Here is a 23,788-nt window from a genome sequence, read left to right on the forward strand (position 1 = left end):
TAGGTCGGCAGTCGGCCAATGATGTCTGGGATACTACACCAATGATGACATCACTTATTTCGAGGTACAACATACTGCACTACTGATGACATCAAACTAAAGCATTACGGACGGACGGATACGATCGTGGCCGCGAGCATGAGCCAATAAAGGATTTCGCCTTAAAAAATTGGCAGTGGCTCAGCATGGCTATGCCAGCATATACGTAGCGAAAGCTAAGGCATAGCTTGGTTAGCCTTGGTTAATCTTGATTGCAAGTCTAGGTTAGTGTGGTTGTCTAGCTATGTTGTGAAGCAGTACCGGATCTCTCCGGCTGCTGTCGCTGCTGCTGGTGGTCGAGACATCGGACGTTAAACGTGTCCGTCTCGCGGCGGCATATATTCACGGCGTTTAGCCATACGTTGGGTGCGCTTTCCTCTGTTTCCTGGGCGATTAGTTTTCTAATCTCGTTCCGATATATTCCAGGCCTCCTTCTGCTTAGCAGACTTGTCGCCATCCATACTACCGCCTCAACTGTGGTTGCGGCGCACGCGAGCTCTACTTATCCTCTGTCATTTTATCAGGCATGCGACACAGCCGGCGAAGCAGCGGAGGCGAGTAGGACGAGGCAAGCGGTGTGACGTCATACCAAACGTCTACAGCGGCTCCGCGGCAAGGTGCACGGTGTGACGTCATGCTAGAAGCCGCGACGAGAGCACGGCGTTCAACAGCTTTGCTAGGCAGCGGCTCAAGGTCGGTATCTGCCTCCTCGGAGCACCGCCACAGCTAAATCGCAAGTTCGTGACCAATGTAGCTTTCGCTACAATATCGGTAGCTAATCGGAGTAGAGTTGCCGTAAGGAAGGAGAGGCGGAAAAGGAAGCGTAGCCGCGAGAAGGGACTTTACGCGAGACTGAGCACACCTTGCGGCGCAGCGGGTGGACGCGCGCTCACGTCATTTGCTAGCCAGAAGAGCGCGCAAAGGTGGTGTGCCATCCGCACCACAGCTGTGGTGTGGTACGGTTTTGAGGCTTACGTACGTCGCGAGGCAGTGCCGTATATCGAGGGCTCAGAATCAACAAATTGTTTTGCAAGATTCCATGCGGAAAATATGCTAACATTTTACGGCCGTAAGGCAGTCGCGACGGTAAGGACAACACTAAGACTCCAGTTTTAACCACCTGGCTTTAACGTGCGAGGTTTAGAATAGGGGAACCCAAGGCTTGGGGCCCCCAAGAAAATAGCGTGCCGCGGCGCAACGGCCGACCGGCGAGTTTTAGAATAAAGTTTTCCCGACGCAGCGGAGCGGGGTTTGAGTTTGTCGATTGCAGCGCCCAGACGGTAAACCGTGAAAAGCATATAAATATATAAAAGCCAACAACATTATTTTATTAAACAGAAACCCTTGTGATTGTAAACATCTATCTTAAAAACACCAGTTATATAAACTCTTTTCTTCAGACAAGACGAAATTGGCCAATCTTAACCAATCCAGGCTGAACCGGGAAGATGAGAAGGAACAGCAGGGAGGCTAACCGGTAAAGGAACTGATTTGCTACCCTGCCCTGGGGGAGAGGGGTAGGTGGGTATAAAGTTGTGAGTGAGAGAGGGATGGGTGACGACAGTACAGTCAGATCACAGACATGTCACATCACATCACGTCACAGTCATATCACGTAACATAAAAAATCATAGCCTTTCGAAACTACTAGTTCACTGTAGGGAAACCTTATTTGAGCCTTCTGCGCTTTCCGATGCCTGGTCCCCATGATAAGGCTGAATCGCATGCACGCGAAAACTCACGCGAACGCGACGGTGGCACGCGTCGCGCGAAGCCTTCGCGCGACGCGTCACGAAGGGGTCACGTGACTATTAGTGCCAATTACAGTGCAAGTTCGCACACATTCGATACGGTTTGCTGTAAATACATTTTACTTTACCATGTTGTCGCAAAATAACGTTAATTATTGCAATTGTTGTGACTGTTGTTGGATTTGGCAATAGTTTTGCGGTGTACTAAGCCACTATGCCAGCCACACAACCTACACAGAGCTTTGTCGCCGTTTCGCTCGGTTCGCGCTGTCGCGTGCATGCGTCTTCCCCAGTAGGCGACGGAGCGAACCATGATCGCTTACGCCGCGCCGCCTTGTCGCTTCGCTCACTTTTTCGCTTACATGCGTTTCCCGCTATAACCAAACTTGGCGAACTCGCTAAGCCTAGCAGCTCGGCAAATCCGGAAGCAATCGTAAAATATGGGGCGTTTTATCGCTCCAATTTGGTGGTGCAGGCATCATGAGATATAGCACAAGCTTCGTTGGCCTTTCGTTTGCCTTGAACGCGTGACACCATGGAGCGGTAACAACGAATGAGTGCCAAGGCGAGCGGCCGCCGCTTGGCCGGACGCCGCCATTTTCCCCGACCCTATCCGGCTATAGGGTCCACGCTATTTCGCCGAAATAGGTGACAGTCGTCCGCTGACCCAAAAACCCAAGGCCCGCTTGGGTACTGCGCATGCGCACTCGCGCCCCGCTTTACCCTAAATCCCTAACCGATAGGATCCCCCTATTTTAAAACTGCCTATTAAATGTAGCGTAAAAACTCTGCTTAAACCAGAAAATGCGTACGACCAATCGACCTCTGAAACGTCAACAGGACTACTACAGGAAACCACTAGGCCGCTAATACCAAACAGTTTTCGCTGATATGTGCACTACTCTTGTCAGTATTTTTCTTTCTTTGTCCGGAAACAGATTAAAAAATGAAACCGTTCATCCAAAAAAAAAACAAAAAAAAGGTGGGCTCGGTAGCTGCGCAAAAGCACAGACTACTAATCCGTTTGTCTTCATAATGCAGGCGCTTACAGTCACCGTTCACCTGCTGCTTGTTACCCTGCTGCATGCTTCACCTGGTTCCCCGCTCCACGTGGCCACTCGCCACCATGAAAATGCAGCTTTCCTGCCTGCTACGTCACCGGTCCCAGACCTGCATGCGCCGCCGCCGCCGGATTACCTCATCCTGGATCCATGGCCATCCCCAGCGAGACAACCATCATCGACTGAAGCATCTATAAATGTGTCGCATCTGTCGCCGCCGCTCTGTGGGCTCGGTAGCTGTGCAAAAGCACAGACTACTAATCCGTTTGTCTTCATAATGCAGGCGCTTACAGTCACCGTTCACCTGCTGCTTGTTACCCTGCTGCATGCTTCACCTGGTTCCCCGCTCCACGTGGCCACTCGCCACCATGAAAATGCAGCTTTCCTGCCTGCTACGTCACCGGTCCCAGACCTGCATGCGCCGCCGCCGCCGGATTACCTCATCCTGGATCCATGGCCATCCCCAGCGAGACAACCATCATCGACTGAAGCATCTATAAATGTGTCGCATCTGTCGCCGCCGCTCTGTGGGCTCGGTAGCTGTGCAAAAGCACAGACTACTAATCCGTTTGTCTTCATAATGCAGGTTGGTAACAAGTTCTCTCTTTTCGCTAAAAAAACTAGTAATTACTTCCTAATGCAGCTGCCGAGCCTGCAGTGCTGCGCTGGTGTTGTTGTTGATTGTTCACGTGCCATTCGTTTACTACTACTTTTGTCGGGAGATGTGGAGACCAACCCTGGGCCCGAGAATTCTGAGACTATACTATTCGAACTGCAGAAATTGACAACTGGACAAGCAACGCTAATTTCCGACTTGCAGGACATCAAAGCACAGCTCAAAACAACTGACATAACCTTAGCCGATTTAAACAAACGCATGATTACCCTCGAATCGCACTACGCCACTCTTTCTGCCCTTAACTCTGAAATAGACAGCCTGAAAACATTAACAACTGAACTGAGCCAGCAGATCATCAAACTAGAAGAACGCGTTGATGACGCAGAAAATCGTTCCCGGCGCAATAATCTGATATTTTATAATATCCCTGACACTAATGCGTCCGAAAACTATCAGGACTCAGAACAAACAATCATTCACCACTGCTCCACCACTCTAGATTATGAAATTGACCCGAATCAAATCGAGCGCGCTCACCGCCTCGGCCGTTATTCCACAGATCGCATAAGGCCAATCATTGTAAAATTCTCATCATCCAAAACCAAAGAAACCATCCTCTCTTATGGCAAAAAGCTTAAAGGCACAAATTATAGCATTGGTGAGGACTTTTCCCCTGCGGTCCGTAACGTTCGAAAACAGCTAGTTACCTACGCACGAACAATAACAGATAAATTCGCCTTGCGTTTTAAAACCCTGCACATCGGTCCTAAGCGTTACACCTACGACGAAGCTTCACAAACCACAAAAGAGATTAAATAGCAGTCATTGCGTCAACATTCGGCAAACAGTCCTAAACATGCACCGCAACCTACTCTTTCTTTATCAGCGATTTTCACGAATATCCGCAGTTTTATTTCAAAGCGCGACATCGTTTCTAATCTGGTCTTATCATCATCCAGCAACTTACTAATCTTGACAGAAACGTGGCTGCACTCTGACATCTCTGACAGGGAGGTCCTAACTGACTTGCCAAATTTTCGTCTTTTCCGCAAAGACCGTAAAGACAAGAGGGGAGGGGGAGTACTCATTGCAACTAGGCAGGAGCTATCATGCACATACATTAACTTGTCATCAGATATCGAAATATTGTGGATCTTACTTCACTCTTTACCACACTCAGTTCTCATTGGCGTTTGCTACAACCCCCCTAATAACAGTTCAGATTTCCCTCGTAAATTTAACAATGCATTGAATGAAATCAGAATCAAGCACCCTAATGCCACCATTCTACTATTTGGCGATTTCAATTTTCCTACCATCAATTGGGAGACTCTAACAGCTATGGGTAACAGCGATGCTAACGAATTTCTGGATATTTGCCTTAATTTCAACCTCGTACAAATAATATCCGAACCAACTCGTGTAACCCATGACTGCGCTAATACCCTCGATCTCATATTGACGGACCGTCCTGATTATGTTAAATCTGTCACATATCATCCAGGTATCAGTGATCACAAAATAATACATGCATGTTTCACCATTAAACCCCTTTCTCGCATAATCAATAAGCAAACAATTAAACTATATGATAAGGGAAACTATACTGCCATTAACAACGGTATTCGCGCGTTCCAACTTTTTTTTGAGTCAAACTATAACCAAAGAACAGTTCATGACAACTGGTCACTATTCAAAAGGAAAATTGAAGAATTGGTTGAAAAATTTATTCCTAAAATGACCTTACGAAACAACCAACAAAACCCATGGTTCACCAACACATTAAAACGTTTGGAAAACAAAAAGAAACGCCTTTACCGCTCAGCTAAAAACCAGCACACTGACAACTCATGGAATAAGTATTACGAGGCCGAGAAAGTATACCTAAAGAAAATTCGTGAAGCCAAACGCACCTTTTTTCATTCCGATTTACCTAAAATGCTGACCACTAACCCCCGGAAGTTTTGGCAACTCATTAATCCACAACATGCGCGTACCATTTCAATCGCTGATGAGTCAGGTGAAACAATCTCTGATACAGACTGCGCCAACATATTTAATGAAGCGTTTTCATCCGTATTTACTAACGAGTGTGATCCACCTCTTCCTGTACAACAGACATTTATTCACCACCCTATGCCTCCCCTAATATTCTTTCCTGCAGGAATCTTATCATTGATAGAAAACATGAAGCTGTCATCTTCTGCCGGTATCGACAATATCAACACTAAAATACTGAAAAACACCAAAGACACATGTGCGTCCTTATTGTCATTGTTGTTCACGCAGTCACTACTCACAGGCCAACTACCCAACGATTGGAAACGTGGGAAGGTCGTTCCAGTCTTTAAATCAGGTGACAAGAACTCGCCATTAAATTACCGCCCCATTTCTCTAACCAGCGTACCCTGCAAAATCATGGAGCATGTTATCTATACCCATATCATGGCCTTCCTTGATTCTAACAACTTTTTTCACCCCGCGCAGCATGGGTTTCGTAGGGGCTATTTTCGTGCATGGCTATTTTCGTGCATGACCTGCACATTAACCTGGATTCTAATCAACAGTCCGCCGTCATATTTTTAGATTTTGCTAAAGCCTTCGATAAAGTACCCCACAAACGCTTAATGATAAAACTTTCCCTATTAAATCTGCACCCCAACATTTTAAAATGGATTGAAGAGTTTCTAACTAATCGCTCCCAGTTTGTTACTATTAACAATAAGTTCTCTAACTTCCTTCCGGTGACGTCAGGTGTTCCCCAGGGATCAGTACTTGGCCCCCTACTTTTTCTTATATACATTAATGACCTACCAACACATGTAACCTCTAACATACGCATGTTTGCTGACGACTGTGTAGTTTATCGTACCATCACTGGTCCCACTGATCAATCAACACTACAAAATGACCTTAATGCTGTACATAACTGGTGTGACCACTGGCTAATGGAACTTAACCCACATAAATGTAAACTTTTATCCTTCCACCGTCGTCGTAATCCTCTTATTTTTTCCTACGTAATCTCTGGAGTGCCCGTACAACCTGTTCAGTCATATAAATATTTAGGCGTAACACTTTCTAGTGATCTTTCTTGGAATTTGCATGTAACTAACACAATATCATCGGCCAATAAAATATTAGGATTCTTAAAACGTCATCTACATTGCGCGCCTCAACATATTAAACTCTTAGCCTATAATTCACTCGTCAGGTCTAAACTGGAATTCGCGTCACCCATTTGGAACCCCCATCAAGCTTACCTCATTAATTCTCTCGAGTCCGTTCAAAATCGCGCTGCCAGGTTCATCCATGCCCTGTATTCTTATGATGTTAGTGTCTCTGCCCTAAAAACAGCCTCAGGTTTATCATCACTATCTCTCCGTCGTCGCACTTCAAGCCTTTCTTTATTCCATAAAATATTCAACAGTCCCATGCGGGCAGCTCCTTATATTCTTCCCCCAGCACGCATATCACCCCGCACCAGTCATCGCCTGCACGTCGCCCGTCCATTGTCACGCACCGTTACCTTTTCGAATTCCTTTTTTCCCCGCGCAGCTGCAGACTGGAACGGCCTTCCAGGTGACATCGCTGTTATCACCTGCTCATCCAAGTTTCTTGAAAATGTCAAAAAATATGTACAATAACTATGTTTTTATAATGTTTCCCACCCCTTATGTAACACCCCTTCCTGGGGCCTTTAAGGAAATAAAATGAAATGAAATGAAATGAAATGAAATGAAACCCGTTTAGAATCAGCTGGAATCCACTGACCGGCTGCAGGGGGTCGGAGCCACCTCCCTAGAGGTGCATATCTCGCTGCTACTTCTATGTGCGAGGGCTCTGCATTCCCCGTGCTTGTGCTGCTCGCCCTCCTTGTCCTTAATCTTCATGGAGATGTTGCAGGGGCCCGAACAGAGCTGGCCGAGCAGGGCGTCCAGCGACAGAACGCCTGTGGCCCGTGAAGGACTGCGCTCACGCGCCCGTGACGGCGACTGGCTAGGGGTCGTGTCCTGGCCCTGGCAGCCTGGGAACGCCAAACTGGATATCATAGAAAGAAACAAAAGGTGCAGTCACACATCTGGGACTGCATTCTGTAGCGTTGTTTTAGAGCATTAGCTCTACTGCACACATTCAGTGAGTTTGAGGTGATGCCGCAATCGACCCTTGACATTACCGTTGCGACAGCTGTTTGCCTCTGCTTTGAGACAGTGTGCCTACCACGGGACCTCATGCACACACACCGAAAAAAAAAAATCAACTCGCTAAATTTACGCAGCGATGCTACCATCGAGGTTGTGGCCTAAACGTTTTTCTAAACGTTTTTCCATGAGCTAACGCCTGATATGCATGTTCAGAAGTGTCGAACGGCCCGAATTTTTTGTCGCCATTTCGCCTTCGCGTCACTGCAAAGCCCTGGCTTCGATACTGGATAATGGCATTGTTTAGCAGACAGCCATGACGTCACTAGTGGGAACTATTGGTGGTAGAATAACTTTCCATCTTATTGTAGAGGGAGAAAAGTAAATTTGTGATAAAAAGAAAAGGAACAGAGTATTGCCGCCTAACTGGCCCCCTGATTGAAAGGGAAAAGAGGAGCAGCTAGAAAGAAAGAGGCGGGAGGTATGACTAGTTGCGTGGCACGCATATGCGGCCGATCCACACTGCATGTGTATACATATATGTATATGGAACCCCATAACGACAGCCGCCGCCATTTCTTGCTCTGAAACGTCGGCGTAACACGCCAGGCTTGGCATGCAGTCATTTCGTACTACAAGAGCCACAGTGAATAGCAGAGGTCGCAGAGAGATGATGACAAAAACGAGCCACACACAAAGAGACCACCCTGGCTTCACTGAGACAGTACCAGGGCGTAAGCATAAAAGCGTGCCATCCGTCCTGTCCTTTGTCCCGTCCTTCATCTACGTGTCCAATACCATTAGTTTCACACACTACGGAGAATTTTGTTTAATAGCGCTACGGGCATATGTACGCGAACAGACACTCCATACAGCTGGCTTGTGGTGGAAGAAACCATGCCTTCCACACGAAAGTATGGCGACATTCAGTGAGACAAGACCAAGGCAGAAGCATAAAAGCTGCCACAAGACGGTGGTGTTGCTTTGTGATACCCAACTGAAACCTGTGGCGTGCTGTCTGGTGGCGGCATAGAACGGCGCGCTTGAGTAAGGGCTTAGCGATGTCCCGCATCAAGTATTGTTGAGTGCTCAATATATACACATGTGAAGTGCTCTCCAGGGATGAAAAATACTACCGTTTCTCAATGCAGCCGTGATCCCAACACCACCGTGGGATTTCCAGCGTGCGTCGCATAAAGTGATGCATGTGTACGGGCCCAACCATGTGCGCGTAACGAAAACATATTTTCTGCTTGTGTTATTTTACGTTGCGTTGACGAAAAAAAGCGAAGTGGTTTCAGCAGTGTCAAAAGTTTGTCACAAACACGGCCTTTGGCGCGGTGTGCTCTAAACATGTGAAAATCGTGTTCGGAAAATGCAAACTTAACACACATATGGAGAAGCTAGACTAAGCGAATTTCACAAATTCAGCATCAGATAAACACGAACGTATCAAGCATAGCATAGGTTCAACGCGATCAAACCTACTTAAGCTAAAATGCGCACGCTGCTGGCCTGCGCATTTTGGTGATAGGTGATAGGGAGATATTTGAGGCATTTTGTATTGATAAGGCAGGGGATAAGTGCGTGAGCAAACCCTCAATAGCCCTCACGAAAAAAAGAGATAATCTATTTGTCAAAACACTTGCGCGTCAATTTGGTTTAAATGTTTACTCTTTATTATGACAACATGCATCTTGATAAGGAAAGGGGGGGGGGGGGGCAGTCTCCTGAGCATGCGCCTAATGCGAGTGTATAAATTGTGTTACGTGTGCATTAAACGTCAGTTGAAGTCTAGCGTGTTGTCCCGTCGGTACATTTTGTCGCTGTCCTTTGTTTTTTCACGCTAGTTGCAATGTCGTAGTCATTAACGAAGTCCCCGTCTGCCATCTTGTTAAAGCGCTAAGCAGAACAGAGTTTTAGGTTAGCGCGACCTGTTACTGTGATCCGCAACCGCGCATTTCACTGCGCATGCCCAGATCGCATTGACAGCGCTAGATGGCGCCAAATGCTGTAAGGCGGCGCACACATCTGCTGCGTCGGGACCAATCAGCTCGCACGCACTGGCGGCGCGTTATATAGCGGGTCACAGTGACGGACCGCGCTACGCTAAAATTCGATATCGCTTACGACCAGTACCTTCCACTAAAGAATACAAAATGTATATGGCTGACAGAAATGAAAAATTAGCAATGGATACTCTTCTCTATCATCCATGCCCTCCCGTCCCACCTTTATTTATTCACATATCCTCGTTTCAGATCCTGGGGATGTATGTATGTATGTATGTATGTATGTATGTATGTATGTATGTATGTATGTATGTATGTATGTATGTATGTATGTATGTATGTATGTATGTATGTATGTATGTATGTATGTATGTATGTATGTATGTATGTATGTATGTATGTATGTATGTATGTATGTATGTATGTATGTATGTATGTATGTATGTATGTATGTATGTATGTATGTATGTATGTATGTATGTATGTATGTATGTATGTATGTATGTATGTATGTATGTATGTATGTATGTATGTATGTATGTATGTATGTATGTATGTATGTATGTATGTATGTATGTATGTATGTATGTATGTATGTATGTATGTATGTATGTATGTATGTATGTATGTATGTATGTATGTATGTATGTATGTATGTATGTATGTATGTATGTATGTATGTATGTATGAAAGCTATTGTTCTACCGAGAAGGAGCCTCCTATTATCCGGCCCTGGCACGCAGGCCGGAGGCGCGAGTCAGGAAATACCCCGCGGACTAAGTACTAGCGAAGTTAGAATGTCTGTTTTTTATTTTTTTTTTTTGCCTCTATCTGGTTGGAGGCCTATCCATTCTAGGATGGTTCTCCCCGTTTTTGTCTGGATTACCCTTTCTAGCTGCGCGATTCGGACCGCCTCAGTAAGTTCCTGCCATGTATTGTAAATCCCCATCTTTTCCAGCTTCTCTGTCGAAGTGGATATAGGAAGTCTTAGTGCCCGCTTGGCGCATTTTCTAATTATGGTGTCGATTCTGTCGTGCTCAACTTTCTTAACATCGAGGAAGGGTGTAGGGTAACATATGTGGCTGATGATGTAAGCCTGCGTCATCTTTAGGAGGCTGCGTTCTTTGAAGACGTGGCCTCTGAGCTCAACTCTCCTAAAAATGCCCGTAATCTGCGCCGCTTAATTTTTAAGTTTCCTTACGGTGTTTGTATTTTGGCCATTCGTTTGAATGAACATACCCAATATTCTGATTTCATCTACTCGGGAGAAAAGAGAATCTTCGGCAGACTGCCGCATCTGCGCAAGTCTGCAGCTTCCACTCTATCTCCGCGTCACTGCCCCTGCAGAGATTTATGTCATCCACGTACATGCTAAATTTTAGGTCTTGAATTCGGTTAATGTAGGGAGAAGTCCTCTAATTGCTATGTTAAACAAAAATGGGGACAGAACACAGCCTTGGGGGTTCCCTTGCTCCCTAGTGTGGTCGTAGGATGTTTTGGAAGTTCATGACTATCTCTCTGTTCGGGAGAAAGTCTCTAATGTAGTTGTATGTTTTCTCGCCAACTCCGATTTCTTGAAGTCCAGCTAGTATTGCCCCGTGCTTGACATTGTCAAAAGCTTTGGTTAGGTCCAGACCGAGGATAGCCTTTGTGTCCAGAGTATGTTGGTTTAGAATGTCATACTGAGGAACACGTGGTGCAGACGAGACTCACCAAATAGATGGAACAAGAAAACCTCTGGCCGCCTGAAATGGTGGGCTTTAGGCTGGGCCTCAGCACACAGTTCCTGGGGAAACCCCTGACTGTACGACGTCACATGCAGCACACTATTCGAAAAAATATCTGAGGTAGGAAGAGATCGGAAACGTGAAGTTTCAGAAAAAGATGCTGTTCTTCGTAAGCTGGGAAGAAAATGAAACAGCAGGCGTCCGCGGAATAAAATGACTGAAGGGTTTTTGTGAAATAAAATGACGAGATCTAATTACGACAGCACACATTCTGAGAAAGGCATGGAGTCTTTCTCTTTTTATGAGGAAGCTCTGCAGGATGCTATGCAATCATGGATGTCTGATTTGAGTAGCGCCCGAGAGGTGCAAATTGGTTCGTGAAGGAGGGCTCTTGCTATATCTGCAAACAAGCATTCGTCGATTGCGCTGACACACACACACACACACACACACACACACACACACACACACACACACACACACACACACACACACACACACACACACACACACACACACACACACACACACACACACACACACACACACACACACACACACACACACACACACACACACACACACACACACACACACACACACACACACACACACACACACACACACACACACACACACACACACACACACACACACACACACACACACACACACACACACACACACACACACACACACACACACACACACACACACACACACACACACACACACACACACACACACACACACACACACACACACACACACACACACACACACAGATATTTATAAACTGTCTTGGTAAAAGCGAATTGCTTATTTTAAGCTGAAACTTTTGGTCACAAAATTCCCGCTCACATTTTATGAGTCAAAATTAATAAAATTTGTTTTTAACCATACGTGATTATGCTAAGAGTTTCAGCAAACATTAAAAAATTTAAAAAATAAGTAGTTCAGAATAGAGAAAATATTTGCTGCACAAACTGTTAGCTTCGAGGCTAGCAGCGGGCGCAATGTATTGCGACACTTTTATTTATGCAACTAATGAACTACTTTCTAATTTCTAACTTCTTAACGCAGTCCGGTAGTTACTACTGACGGGGAGTTTGAAGTCGTGGACAAGACGATGTTGTATCATAAGAATGCTAGCGCTCTTGCTCGGACGGTGATATCATGTCAGTTTTTGAAAGGCTTTTTACCGCACAAAATCGAATCGCTGATGAGGCATTTCATTGACAGAGGCGCTCAGTTTGAATTGCGAGTTTTGTGGCATATCATGTACAAATCTCGCTTTATAACATGGTGCAAAACAATGCACTGTCATTTCTAACTGCATGGTCGTTATTTCTGACAGCGACGGAAGAAAATATAGAGTACAAGACATGACGCGGTAAAGCGCGCAGTTCGAAATTGGTGCCGTGCATGGTCACAACCAAATTTCCCTCCTCCTCAGACGAATCGCGAATAGGCGTGGAGGAGTTAAAGAAGCTGAGACCAGGAAACTAGTAGAATCCTTCGTTCTTAGCAGAGTTATCTACTCTACACCATACGTCACCCTCACAGTTAGAGAAAGAGACGACCTGGATTCTCTAATTAGGCAGTCTATAAAACTGCGCTTAACTTCCCTCGTCATACCCCAAATGAAACACTACTAAAGTTAGGAATTCATAACACCTTAGCGGAAATTATGGAAGCACACCTCACCGCACAATACGGACGACTATCAAGCACTGAAACGGGACGTTTCATCCTAAAAAAAGCAGGAATACAATATGAAGGGACCCGTGCCCACACTTTGCCGATTCCAAGACACGTGCGCGAGCAATTAATAGTCCGTCCTGTGCCTAAAAACGTGCATCCAGAATACGATACGGACAGAAGGGCTAGGGCACAAAAATTACACGAAAGATTTTCAGTACAGAAACACACGGCGCACGTGGACGTGGCAGAACATGCGGACAGAGATGCCTTTTCCCTGGCATGCAGTTGTCGATCATCGAGGTTCTCCCCTTGCATCGGCGACAATCAATAAAACAAAATTTCCGGAGGAAGCCGAAGAGGCTGCCATAGCTTTAGCCATTACCTCCACCACTGCCAAATACATCCTTAGCGACTCTAAAACCGCAATTCGAAATTTTGCAAAAGGAAGGGCCCACTCCGCAGCCATCAAAATCTTACAAAAAATCTCCCATACCCGCCTTATCATATTGATCTGGGTCCCTGCCCATTCGGACCATCCTGGGAACGAGCAAGCGCACCAATTTGCCCGAGGATTCGTAGTTAACCGGGAGATGCGCTGCCCTGAGCTCAAGTCGGCCAGGGAGCGGATGACAACTTACAAAGAAATTACTACCCACTTCAAGAAAGAAAGACAAATCTTCCCAGAACCACATAGATCTCTAAGTAAAACACAAGTCACCTGGCGGCAGCTTCAAACAGACACTTTCTTTAATTCGTACATGTACTCCATATGGTTCCCAGAGCAGTTCAGCCCTGTCTGTTCTCTCTGTGGACATCAAAAGGCAGACACACCACACATCCTATACTCATGTAATCAAGACAAGCCATGACAGAGTCTGCAGCTCTCTACCAATCTCAGTGGGAGGCCGCGCTGCTCAGCTCCGACCCGGAGGTTCAACTCCGAGTCACGGAGCGGGCCGAAGAGGTCGCCGAACGACATCGTCGGTCGGCCACCTGGCGTCCGGCCTAGAAGAGGAGCCCACCGTGGGGACGGGAACGTCAACCCACCCCACGCCTACGACCTCTTCTTAATAAAGTTTACCTCCTCCTCCTGCAATACGTGAACAGTGGAAAGCTTCCTGCTCGTCCAGTTCGCTTAGTTTCGGTTTCGCGCGGTAAAAAAAGAAAAGCGTTTCAAAAATACGTGGCATCACCTTGCCTACGGCTTCAAACTCGCCGTTGGCGCTAACAACCGAATTGCGTTGATCAAAACTTAATTAGAAAGTATTGGTTCATTCGTTGTACGACGGTTGAGAATTGTTTCTTTTATACTTTTTTTTTCTGCTTTGAACTGCTTACTTTTTTGCAATTTTTGGAAGTGTTCTGTGAAACACGCGGTATGTTTCCCTGAAAATTCGTGCCTTAGTTTTTCGATGCAGAATCGTGGGATTTGCTGGTTAGAAATGAAGAGGCAAAATTTAGGCGTATTTTGTTAGGACACCGAAGTTTCTTTGTTGAAACTTGGTCATGCGATGGTTGGCTGCGCCACGAACGACCGCGTCCGTACCGGGCTCTCTCGGCGGGGCACAGCGACCGTGACTTCCCGGGCGGCTGAGGCGGCTGACACGACGCGGGCCTCGGCGGCAGAGCTGGCGCTGCCGGGAACGCTTTGCATTTATCTGCACCCACAGCCTGGGAGAGAGCGAGATAGGACTCAAGTACAGACTTTGCAATCTTATAGGATAATAAGAACGTATGAGAGCTACCTAGAACTCACAAAACTTATTGACCTAGCTGTACGTAAGATCACGAACTTTTCGCAATGCGCATGCGCTGCTGAGCCTTATATGTCTTTGTTCATCTTTTTTTTTTCTCTTTATCATTGTATCCTTGCGCATCTTTGATTCGCACAGCATCGAAAATCTTGGCAAGCCTTTCGTCGCCCTTAACTGCACGGTGAAGACTTTTCTCGCTTTCCTGTTAGGACAGGTCAGAACTCTTCAACATAATTATGAGCATATGAGCTCCATAAAGGAGCCAATAGATTATCTTGTCTCTGCTATTTTTCTCGCGTGGTTCATAGTTGCGCAAGGTTCATTTATGGTTTAAACCATACATGCAGGCAACGCAGGCTATGAGGGACGCCGTAGTGAAGGAATATGGATAATTTCGACCACGTAGGTAGGTGCGTTTCTTCAGTTTGCACTGACATCGTATAGTACACTGGCGCCTGCCTTCTGCCTACTTGTCAGCCATGGCGACGATCGGTCGGAAACAAGCGACCGCCCAGCCAACGTGCAGCCAGTAAAATTAGCTATAGCCTGATTAAATATAATCGGTGTATGCGTTGTGCTTGTTAGCACGGATCGAGATGCCGGAAGAACGATGAAAAACAAAACGGTCTAGCTTATGACATTAAAAGAGGAGATGCTGATATTCCGAAGGTATGCTGCATATAACGGAACGCCACAATGTCCTTCAGGACCCCTACTGTGGGAAATAAAGTTTTACCAAACCAAACCAATGCAGGAACAAGTTATGTAGAATTAAGGGCGCACCAGGGATCAATGGTAGCCGCTCATTATCGCCAGTGAGGTCATGGTTTTTTGTAATAAATTACGTTTGCTAGAATTAACCTTATATAGATTGAGGAACATTAAGTGAGAAGAAACTGAAAATCGGGAACTGGCTTTGACGGCATAGACACTTCAACCGCACTGCATGTGCTAAGGCACAGCCGCTCGATGGAAGCGCTTCCATTGAGCGGCCGTGGTTAAGGGAACGAAATAAGCATCGTAATGAAGAGCTCCGGATTTCGACCACCGAAAGTCTGGCGCATTTTACACTTCGCTTCCATCGGCCTAGCGGATCGCGCGGCTTTGCGCACAACAGCTAGCGGGTAAGACATTTAGCATATCCCGTTTAAGAAATTGGAGATTTTTCAATGCGCTGGTTTGAAGATTCCCCCCCCCCCTTTCTATTGTTTCCCCTCTGTGAGGAATCATGTATTTGAGCTTATTTTGTATAAGTATATAGCATTTTATATAGTGCTATCGGTCTGTGGATAATGTGTGCATTTCTGTATGTATGTATGTATGTATGTATGTATGTATGTATGTATGTATGTATGTATGTATGTATGTATGTATGTATGTATGTATGTATGTATGTATGTATGTATGTATGTATGTATGTATGTATGTATGTATGTATGTATGTATGTATGTATGTATGTATGTATGTATGTATGTATGTATGTATGTATGTATGTATGTATGTATGTATGTATGTGAGTCCTTGCTTGGTGTCTCGCTACCTGCTTGGTCCTGGTGCTCAGGTCTTCCTCCGGTAAAGAGACGTGCACGCGGGGTACGCCGCAAGCTGCCGTCGGGATGGGAGGGGGTCTGTGGGAGGGCGGGGGCCCGGGTGGACAGGGCTCTTTGGGTGGACGTGTGCTCGAAGGCGGCACCGCTCCCGACGAGTTGGTTGCCGGTTGCTGGCTACCGCTGCGCGCCTGCTGCTGCTGCTGCTGCTGCTGCTGCGAGCTGCCACTCTCGTTTCCGGCATCGTATTCGGCGCCCAGGAGCTGAGCTTCGTCGTCTTTGCTTCGCCTTCGGCCGCGGTACCACTGGGTGAAATATGGTTTTGCGTCAGCTGTAACCAAGGCAGTGCTTATGGCGGACCGATTTTGTAACGAAATTTAACACATGGACCTAGCTTTACCAGTCATAGCGCATGACGTCAGGACTACGTTCCATGCTGATTGGCCAGGTTGTCAGTCCCGGTTGCATGATTTGTCCGAACACAATGACAGCACTCGAGGCGCCATGAGGTACCCGTCTCCGTCGTTACGTTTCTAACCTCTGCTGCTTCTGCCACGTCGGACGTCCGCCTTATATGGGCGGATATGCGATCTTTGCCCGCGTTGTACAGCCAGGTGTGACTCATGTCTAGGTGTTCCAATGCTTCCGCTGGTAATCACTCTATGGCAGCTGCATTTCTCCCCGCGTCCCCCGCGTCGTCGGTCGCTGAAATTCCCCACGACCACAAAGGTAAGCGCCGTCAGCTCAATTATTTGGAGTGCGCGTTCGTTCCTCTGCAGGGCGTATACAGCATTGGTTAAAACTTCTTTCTGGCACCATTAATACGTATTCGCAAGACAGATACCCAACTTAAATTGGTCGATCGTCAGTAAACGACTGGGTAGAGCTCGGCCAGGCCCAAAGGTGGGCCCTGGTTGGCTGCCAATTACGCTTGCTAATAGTTGGCCAAAGACTTTAATGAAACAATCGGCAAGTAGTGGGGAATTAGTTTGCACGCACCCACCACTCGGCAGCCAAACATGGCCCAAAATAGGGCCGTGGTTCGCTGCCGATGAGGTTAGCCAAGTACAGGGTCGTCCACTTCTAGCTTTAACACGGTCACTGTTTCCAAAGTGGCATTGAGTCTGAACCGGCAGTGCAATAAAGGTAAGTGGCAGGCCATCCGAAGCACCACGTCCGGATCCATTTGTGCTTGCATCGCTTTGCTTCGATATGCATGTTGGTTGGAAGCAATGTTGCCTTGAATAAATTGACCATGTTATAAGTAGAACTGGTTCACCCTGTACAGTGAGCCAGCCACATATCGGCAAATGGTATATAGAATTGGTCAGCACCCAATGGTCGGCAGCCACACACGGCCCAAAGTAGAGCCGTGGCAGGCTGCCGACGGGTTTGGCTGAGTAGAATGTGTTTTTAGAAAAACGATTTGCATAATTTGCGCGCAAATGAGGCAGATCAAAGTTTTTAAAAATGATCTGCAACATGAGCATTTCACTTTTATTTTTTAATTTTTGCCATCGGAAGCTTAAAAGAGATTGAAATCTCTCGACTTGCGAGGGTCACTGGCTCTGAAATGAGTGCCTCATGTGGGGGATATATTTGCGCATTGTTTCTTATATGATGTCATGACAGACCTGATCGTCATGGAAATGCTAGTGATAATGTTCACTGCCAGACACCTGCTCTTTGCAATCTGCTGTTTTAGAAGCTTTGCAGAATATTCTGATGGTCACCAGTTTTTTCTAGGGGAACGTGCATATTTTGTTGGCAGCGTTACGGAATGACATTCGAAACTATTTAGGTAACTTTTTGCGTGCTAGGATGGACATTGTTTGAAAGGTTGGCCTTATTGGTGACCATACTTGGGCCTATGTCAGTCAGGCTCCTCGGCGACGTCGGGCCTACATGGGGCCTACTAGGTAGGTCACTTCAAGGCCAAGAACGAGCTCGGCCCAACCTTGTTGACCAAGCTTGGGCCATGGTCGGTCATGTATGTCGACGTTGGGCCACCGTAAAGCCATGGTCAAGTTTTCAGTTGGGTATGTTATCATGATGACTGTACAAAAAGCCTCTATTGCCGTGTTGCAGACATTGCAACGTAAATGAAACGAACCTCTTGTTTTGGTGCGAAAACATTCCTAGCTTAACACAATAAATTTCACCGATTTCCTGTTTCCTTCCACCTAACCGAGTGTTGCTTGGCAACGAAGCTTAGCTATGCTGTGAGTGACCATGACCATGGTCAAGAACAAAGCTATTAGGCCTAAGCAACAAATTTACAAACGAAAGCTAAATAATAAGTGAAACATCTAAAATATGTGAAACGGTGCGTAACGATCCGCTTTCGCATGTAAAATGCACTTACCTATGGCTAAATCAATCATTTTTGCTTCTCAGACAACACAAAGGCATCCCAAGAACATCCCAAGGATCCCCATCATGGTATATTGGGATGTCCGAGGGAATTCCGAAGTCCCTTAGAAATCCCGAAAAACTCTCAATTGAAACAAGTGATTTATATAGGATGCCCCGCTGTGGGATATATGGTTGTTTGGGAACCCATTAGGACTTTCGTTTAGTAGGCATTTTTGCATTCAGCTCAAGATTTTCCAGTTAATCTAGACCCAGCCTTTTCCAGTGGGCCTTGGAATAAGCATGCATCTTGTATGTGCACCGGTTGGTGGGGGCCATATAATGAGACAGTTAAATTTCAATGGAAAAGTGGTCACCGTGCTGGAGTTGATCATACTAGACATTATTTCCAGTTAATTATTTTTCGTGCTGAACTCATGCTGAAATTATGGGCTGATTCAACACAGGTATATCTCCCTTGAAAAAAAAAATCGTAGCAGTGTATTCGATGAACATGTGCCGAAGCAATTTTCGGGGACAGCCTGTATTTCTACATTATCTGCGTACCGTTTGATTAAAGGGAAGCTGAAGCACTTTTCGAAAAAATTGAGTTTTTGGCAGCATTTAGTTGTTTTTGGTCCACTGAACAAGAATATCGCATGAAAAAAGGGCTTAAATAAACGCAAACAGCTGTTTTTTAGAAGAAAACGCGCGCCAGCGCCTCAGGGCGCCGAGCGAACGCCACTGTCGCCTGTGAGTGGTCGGGACCGTCGTGACGTCATCTACGGGCGTCCCGCGGGTCTCCGGCCTGCACCGACGGCGTTGCTGCGTAGTGCGTTGCTAGCGCGTTGCTTCAGTTGGCTGGAAGGCCTAGTCTTGAAAATTATGGATAGTGCGGGCAGTAGTGAACAGTTTGGACTCTCGCCATATATGTTCGAGCCATCAGCGGCTGCAGAAAACGGCGGAACCAACGACGCCGCGGAGTGCGCCGAAGGAGAAAGTGACGCCGCGACATTTTCACAGGTTTGAAATCTCCTCTGGTACGTATGTTTTGCGTAGGTGCTTGTTTTTACATATCTTTGCGATGTAGATGTGCAAGTGGTAATAAAGTAAATCACGTCGAAACGCTGTTGCTTACTGGCTGCTGCATAACAGCCGGAACACCAGACACCTGTAATACCGAATTCAAAACGCCGGCATGCTTACACGAGTCACGCGAGGTAAAGCATTTATTTTTCATTGATTTAGAGCATGGTGCCTACTTACATCCGAAGGCCTTTTATTACTACGAAAGAGCGCCAAACCTGTTTAGTGAGTTCACTGCTGGACTGCAGTGTAACGAGATGACAGCGGAAGCTATTCGTGTTTGCTATTAAGTGCGCCCCTGTATTTTTTTTTCTTCTGTCGTCCTACGAGATGTAGTAGAGTGGAGAGCTAGGTGAATTGGCACATTTTAAACAAGTAAAGCCAGCTAGAAAACGAGGCAGATCTTTGCCGCGTCGTCCTGTGCACCTCTTTTTGTCTGCGGCTTTCCGTTGGTCTTGTTTCGGCAGGATGTAGTTGGTGGTGTTGCGCAGCGAGATAGCCAGCAGAATGACTTACAACAGATATATGCATACCGCGGCTCGACGAGTTTGCCATTTTTACTCGAGGAAAAATTTGCACGAACGCTCTACTATTGTCGATCATCAGCCTTGTCAAGCGTTCACGAATGCAAATTGTTTGCCTTGCTCAAATATTTATAAGTTCAAATAATCGGATTTTGTTCAATTAGGTGCAGCTGCATGTGCTGCGCGCTGATGAATAATGAAGAGGACTGCTTGTGCTGCCAGGAGGCCGCTCTTGGAGGTGGCGAGGCGTTATTGTTGTGCGGGAACACTGACTGAACGACTCCGGGCTTCAGTTGCGCTGATTTAATTGGAATTCCGAGTGCCCGCATCGTTCCCAAGCTCCGATAATAGTCACTGTCACGAAAATGGTTCGAGCACAACACAGTTGATTTCGTAGGTACGAAATTTTTCCTCTTCACGGCAGAGACCCACCGCGCTGAAAGTTTCTTGTCCTTTGGAAACGTGTGAAACACCCCATCGTCCCGGCCGCCAGTGTTCGCGCAGCCGAATGCTGCGCAGAACGACGGCATGATGGCCACTTGTCGCTACACCCACTCCACACAGAACGCTCGAACTAGAAAAACCAAACGGCACTAGCAAAGGATTACGTTGAATCGTCGTTCGCCACGCCAAAGCGCGAGACGCAGCGGAGCAAGCAATGCGGGACGGGCAGGACGGCTGGCCGGTTCCCCGTGAATGGCGTCACTTCCGCCAGCTCTCCAATTTTGCCATCCCCAACCCGGCGCTTCCGGAGGCGACGGGGGCGTGTATAGTGCCTAGTGTCCGCGGCGGGTTTTTAAAAGGCGATTGCGGCTGTTCTAACGGACATAATCGAGCAAAAATTTACATATATGATTTTCGAGGTCTTTTCTTCCCAACCACGGCATTTCATGCAATTTGAAAACCACTTCAGCTTCCCTTTAAGTGGAGCGTTGGCTTCCATTGAGATTTTGGCTGTTGGATCCAATCCTTAGCAGTACCATGTTGATTGATGGGAACGCCAAGTATCCGGAGATGACCTTCCGGGGTTTGTTCGATGCTTTGACCTGAAGGTTGACGTCCACGCCGCCAGGCGGTGGATGTATGACCAGAAATTGTTTTTTTTTTTCCGGGGATGGACGCATGCCTGCAGAATGAAGTTCAATGTAGATTGTATCTAGTGCTAGTTGCAGCGTCTCCATTTGTTCTCGAGCCGTATTACGGTACGTGGTCCAGAGCGTGATGTCGTCCGCGTATATTGTGAACCATAGGCCATCGATTTTGTCTAGTTGCCATTGCAATTTCGTCATGACGATGTTAAATAAGGTGGGGAAATGACTGAGCCTTGTGGCACACCCGTGCGATTTGTAAAATGTTGTGCCGTGTGGACGGTATCGATTTGAATTTCATAGGTTCTGTTACCCAGGAAGGATTTCACAAAGTTGATGACGCGAGCTCGTGGGCTATTCTGTTCCCGATTCCTTGTGCGTGATGTCCAAGTGTTCAATGAATCCATACCGAGACTTGTGAGGTCTCTCACAGGTAGCGGCAGCGCTGTTTGATGCGGTGTTGTAGAGGTCTTGCAAGAACGGGCTTACAGAGTTTTTATAGCCTCTTGACTGTCGGTGTAGATGTGGATGAAACGATCTGTTCCTTTGGTGCAGTGTTGAAGGGCCTCGTCGATGGCCGTTAAGAGTTCAGTTGCGGACCAGTACCGGCGATTACTGTGGCTAGTAGCGTGCAGCTCTGAACCCTCCTGGTATAGGCGGTGGTTGCAAACGTGATGCCGGTGTCATCGTCATCATATAGGGCGGCGTCGCTTCCCTGTTCCATGTTTCGCAACTTCTGACTGCAATATTTTCATCTTTTTTTCGAAGTGCTGCATTTCCCTGTTTTGTTAGATGTGCATTTTTATTATTTTTTAAATCTCCGAAACCAGCTCCTGTCGCCTGTATAAATTGTTCATGGTTTTTTGTGCACCTATTTCTGCTTACAGCTTTTTGTTTGGTTGTATTGTAAATTATTTCTGTATATTTGATGACCCCCCCCCCCCTATGTAATGCCTGCAAGGGCCCTTAGGGTATTTGAAATAAATAAATAAATAAAGTGCGGAGACCGATGTGCTGGTCTTGTGTATCAGTTATGTGGCGTTGTCGGTGATCTCTTCCTGGCCCTGCTGTAAGGTGGTCCAATATGGGCAAGTGAAGGTTTGCTTCGTCAAAGATTCGAGTGAGGAGCCTTCCGGCCTCTCTCGTCCTGCCCAAGTTCTAACTCACAAGGCGCGAGCCGGTGCAGCGTACACACCGGACATCCTGAGTCAATGGCGCCGAACCAAGATAAGCTGCCCCAACTGCCATGCTGACTCCGTTGGCCTGCATCACTTCATCTATACCTGTCCTGGCACGGCTGGCCTCCGCGCCCGCTACACATCTGCTCACCACATTCAGACTCACAAAGACTGGACAGCCCTCAATACCAACGTCAAGCGCAAGCTTAATGCCCTGCTAGACTTCATGTCGAAGTCTGGCGCCCTTAACCACACCTAACCCACCCCCTTCACCTCTAGGCCTCATGTCGTCATCATGAATAAAGGTTTATGAATGAATGAAGCCACGCTACGCTGAAGAGCCGACAATTGGTAGCCCAGCTCTCGCGCTGGTATGACGTCAATAGTCACGTGGTGTAAAGCGTAACTACCGGGCCACGCTACGCTGGAGGCTCGAAACCTGGCGTAGTATTGCTTTCGCAATAAAACTGCGAGGTGAAGGGTGGCTGTTCCTGGCCCTACGGGGCTGGGACTGGTAGGTCAACACCGCTTGCGGCGGGGGCTAGCCTGCCCCAAATTTTTATCTGTAGTAGGCCGTCATTGCACCCGCCACCGCTTAGGTGGTGGAAAACGGTTGTTGCGGCTCGCGTCTTTCTCTCCCTCTTCTTTTTCTTTCTTCTCTACTTTTTCTTTTCTGTCCGCACGAGGCAGCGGAGGTTGCTTAGCTACAGAGCCAGTAACAGGCCCGTGCATACAGCCACAACCAAAAACTGCGAACGCCGAGTGGTCGCCATGAGATAAAGTCACTACAACTGCGGTGGGTGCGTCATTCGTCGTCAGCAGGGGACTCACAGACAATGACATGCTCACCTCAAGCCTTTGCACATGTATTGGAGTGGAGAAATTTTGTTGATCGAACAAATCCGTGAAATGGGATTAGTGGCGCCCTAACTAGTGTTCTACCCTAATGGAGGGCGACGTCATCCCACCCAGACCACGAGCTTTTTTGTGTTCTTGTCCGGTTCCCTCAGGAGCAAGCCATGCCCCCTGTAAAGTGTACTGAAAGGTCCACTGTCCACTGAATGATCGGATTCGGCCTGTTGCCTCCGCAACCTTTGAGACGCATAGTTCACCAGGCCTCTCGCCTGGGTCATCCATGACGACTGCCGCCATTAAATTGTCAAATGCTCTTGCGATCCGTTGGCACCGGCTAAGATCGAGGCA

The 23,788-nt window shown here is 47.0% G+C and overlaps 2 protein-coding genes across 2 annotated transcripts in view; one reads left to right on the top strand and one right to left on the bottom strand.

The window, feature by feature from the left end:
* Positions 1-23,788, bottom strand: part of LOC146178125 (uncharacterized) — a 50,927-nt gene that overhangs the window by 25,072 nt on the left and 2,067 nt on the right. Inside the window, exons 2-4 of the mRNA XM_084579636.1 lie at positions 16,351-16,662; positions 14,602-14,726; positions 7,245-7,511 (exon numbers count right to left, since the gene is read on the bottom strand). Coding sequence (XP_084435762.1) covers positions 7,245-7,511; positions 14,602-14,726; positions 16,351-16,662 — 704 coding nt within the window. The remainder of the gene's footprint in view (positions 1-7,244; positions 7,512-14,601; positions 14,727-16,350; positions 16,663-23,788) is intronic.
* Positions 3,129-4,289, top strand: LOC146178126 (uncharacterized). The gene has a single exon (XM_084579580.1). The coding sequence runs from the start codon at positions 3,129-3,131 to the stop codon at positions 4,287-4,289; it is 1,161 nt and encodes a 386-aa protein (XP_084435706.1).

This window comes from Amblyomma maculatum, chromosome 9 (genome assembly GCF_055883805.1).
Source record: "Amblyomma maculatum isolate TAMU_Amacu chromosome 9, ASM5588380v1, whole genome shotgun sequence".
NCBI lineage: Eukaryota > Metazoa > Arthropoda > Arachnida > Ixodida > Ixodidae > Amblyomma > Amblyomma maculatum.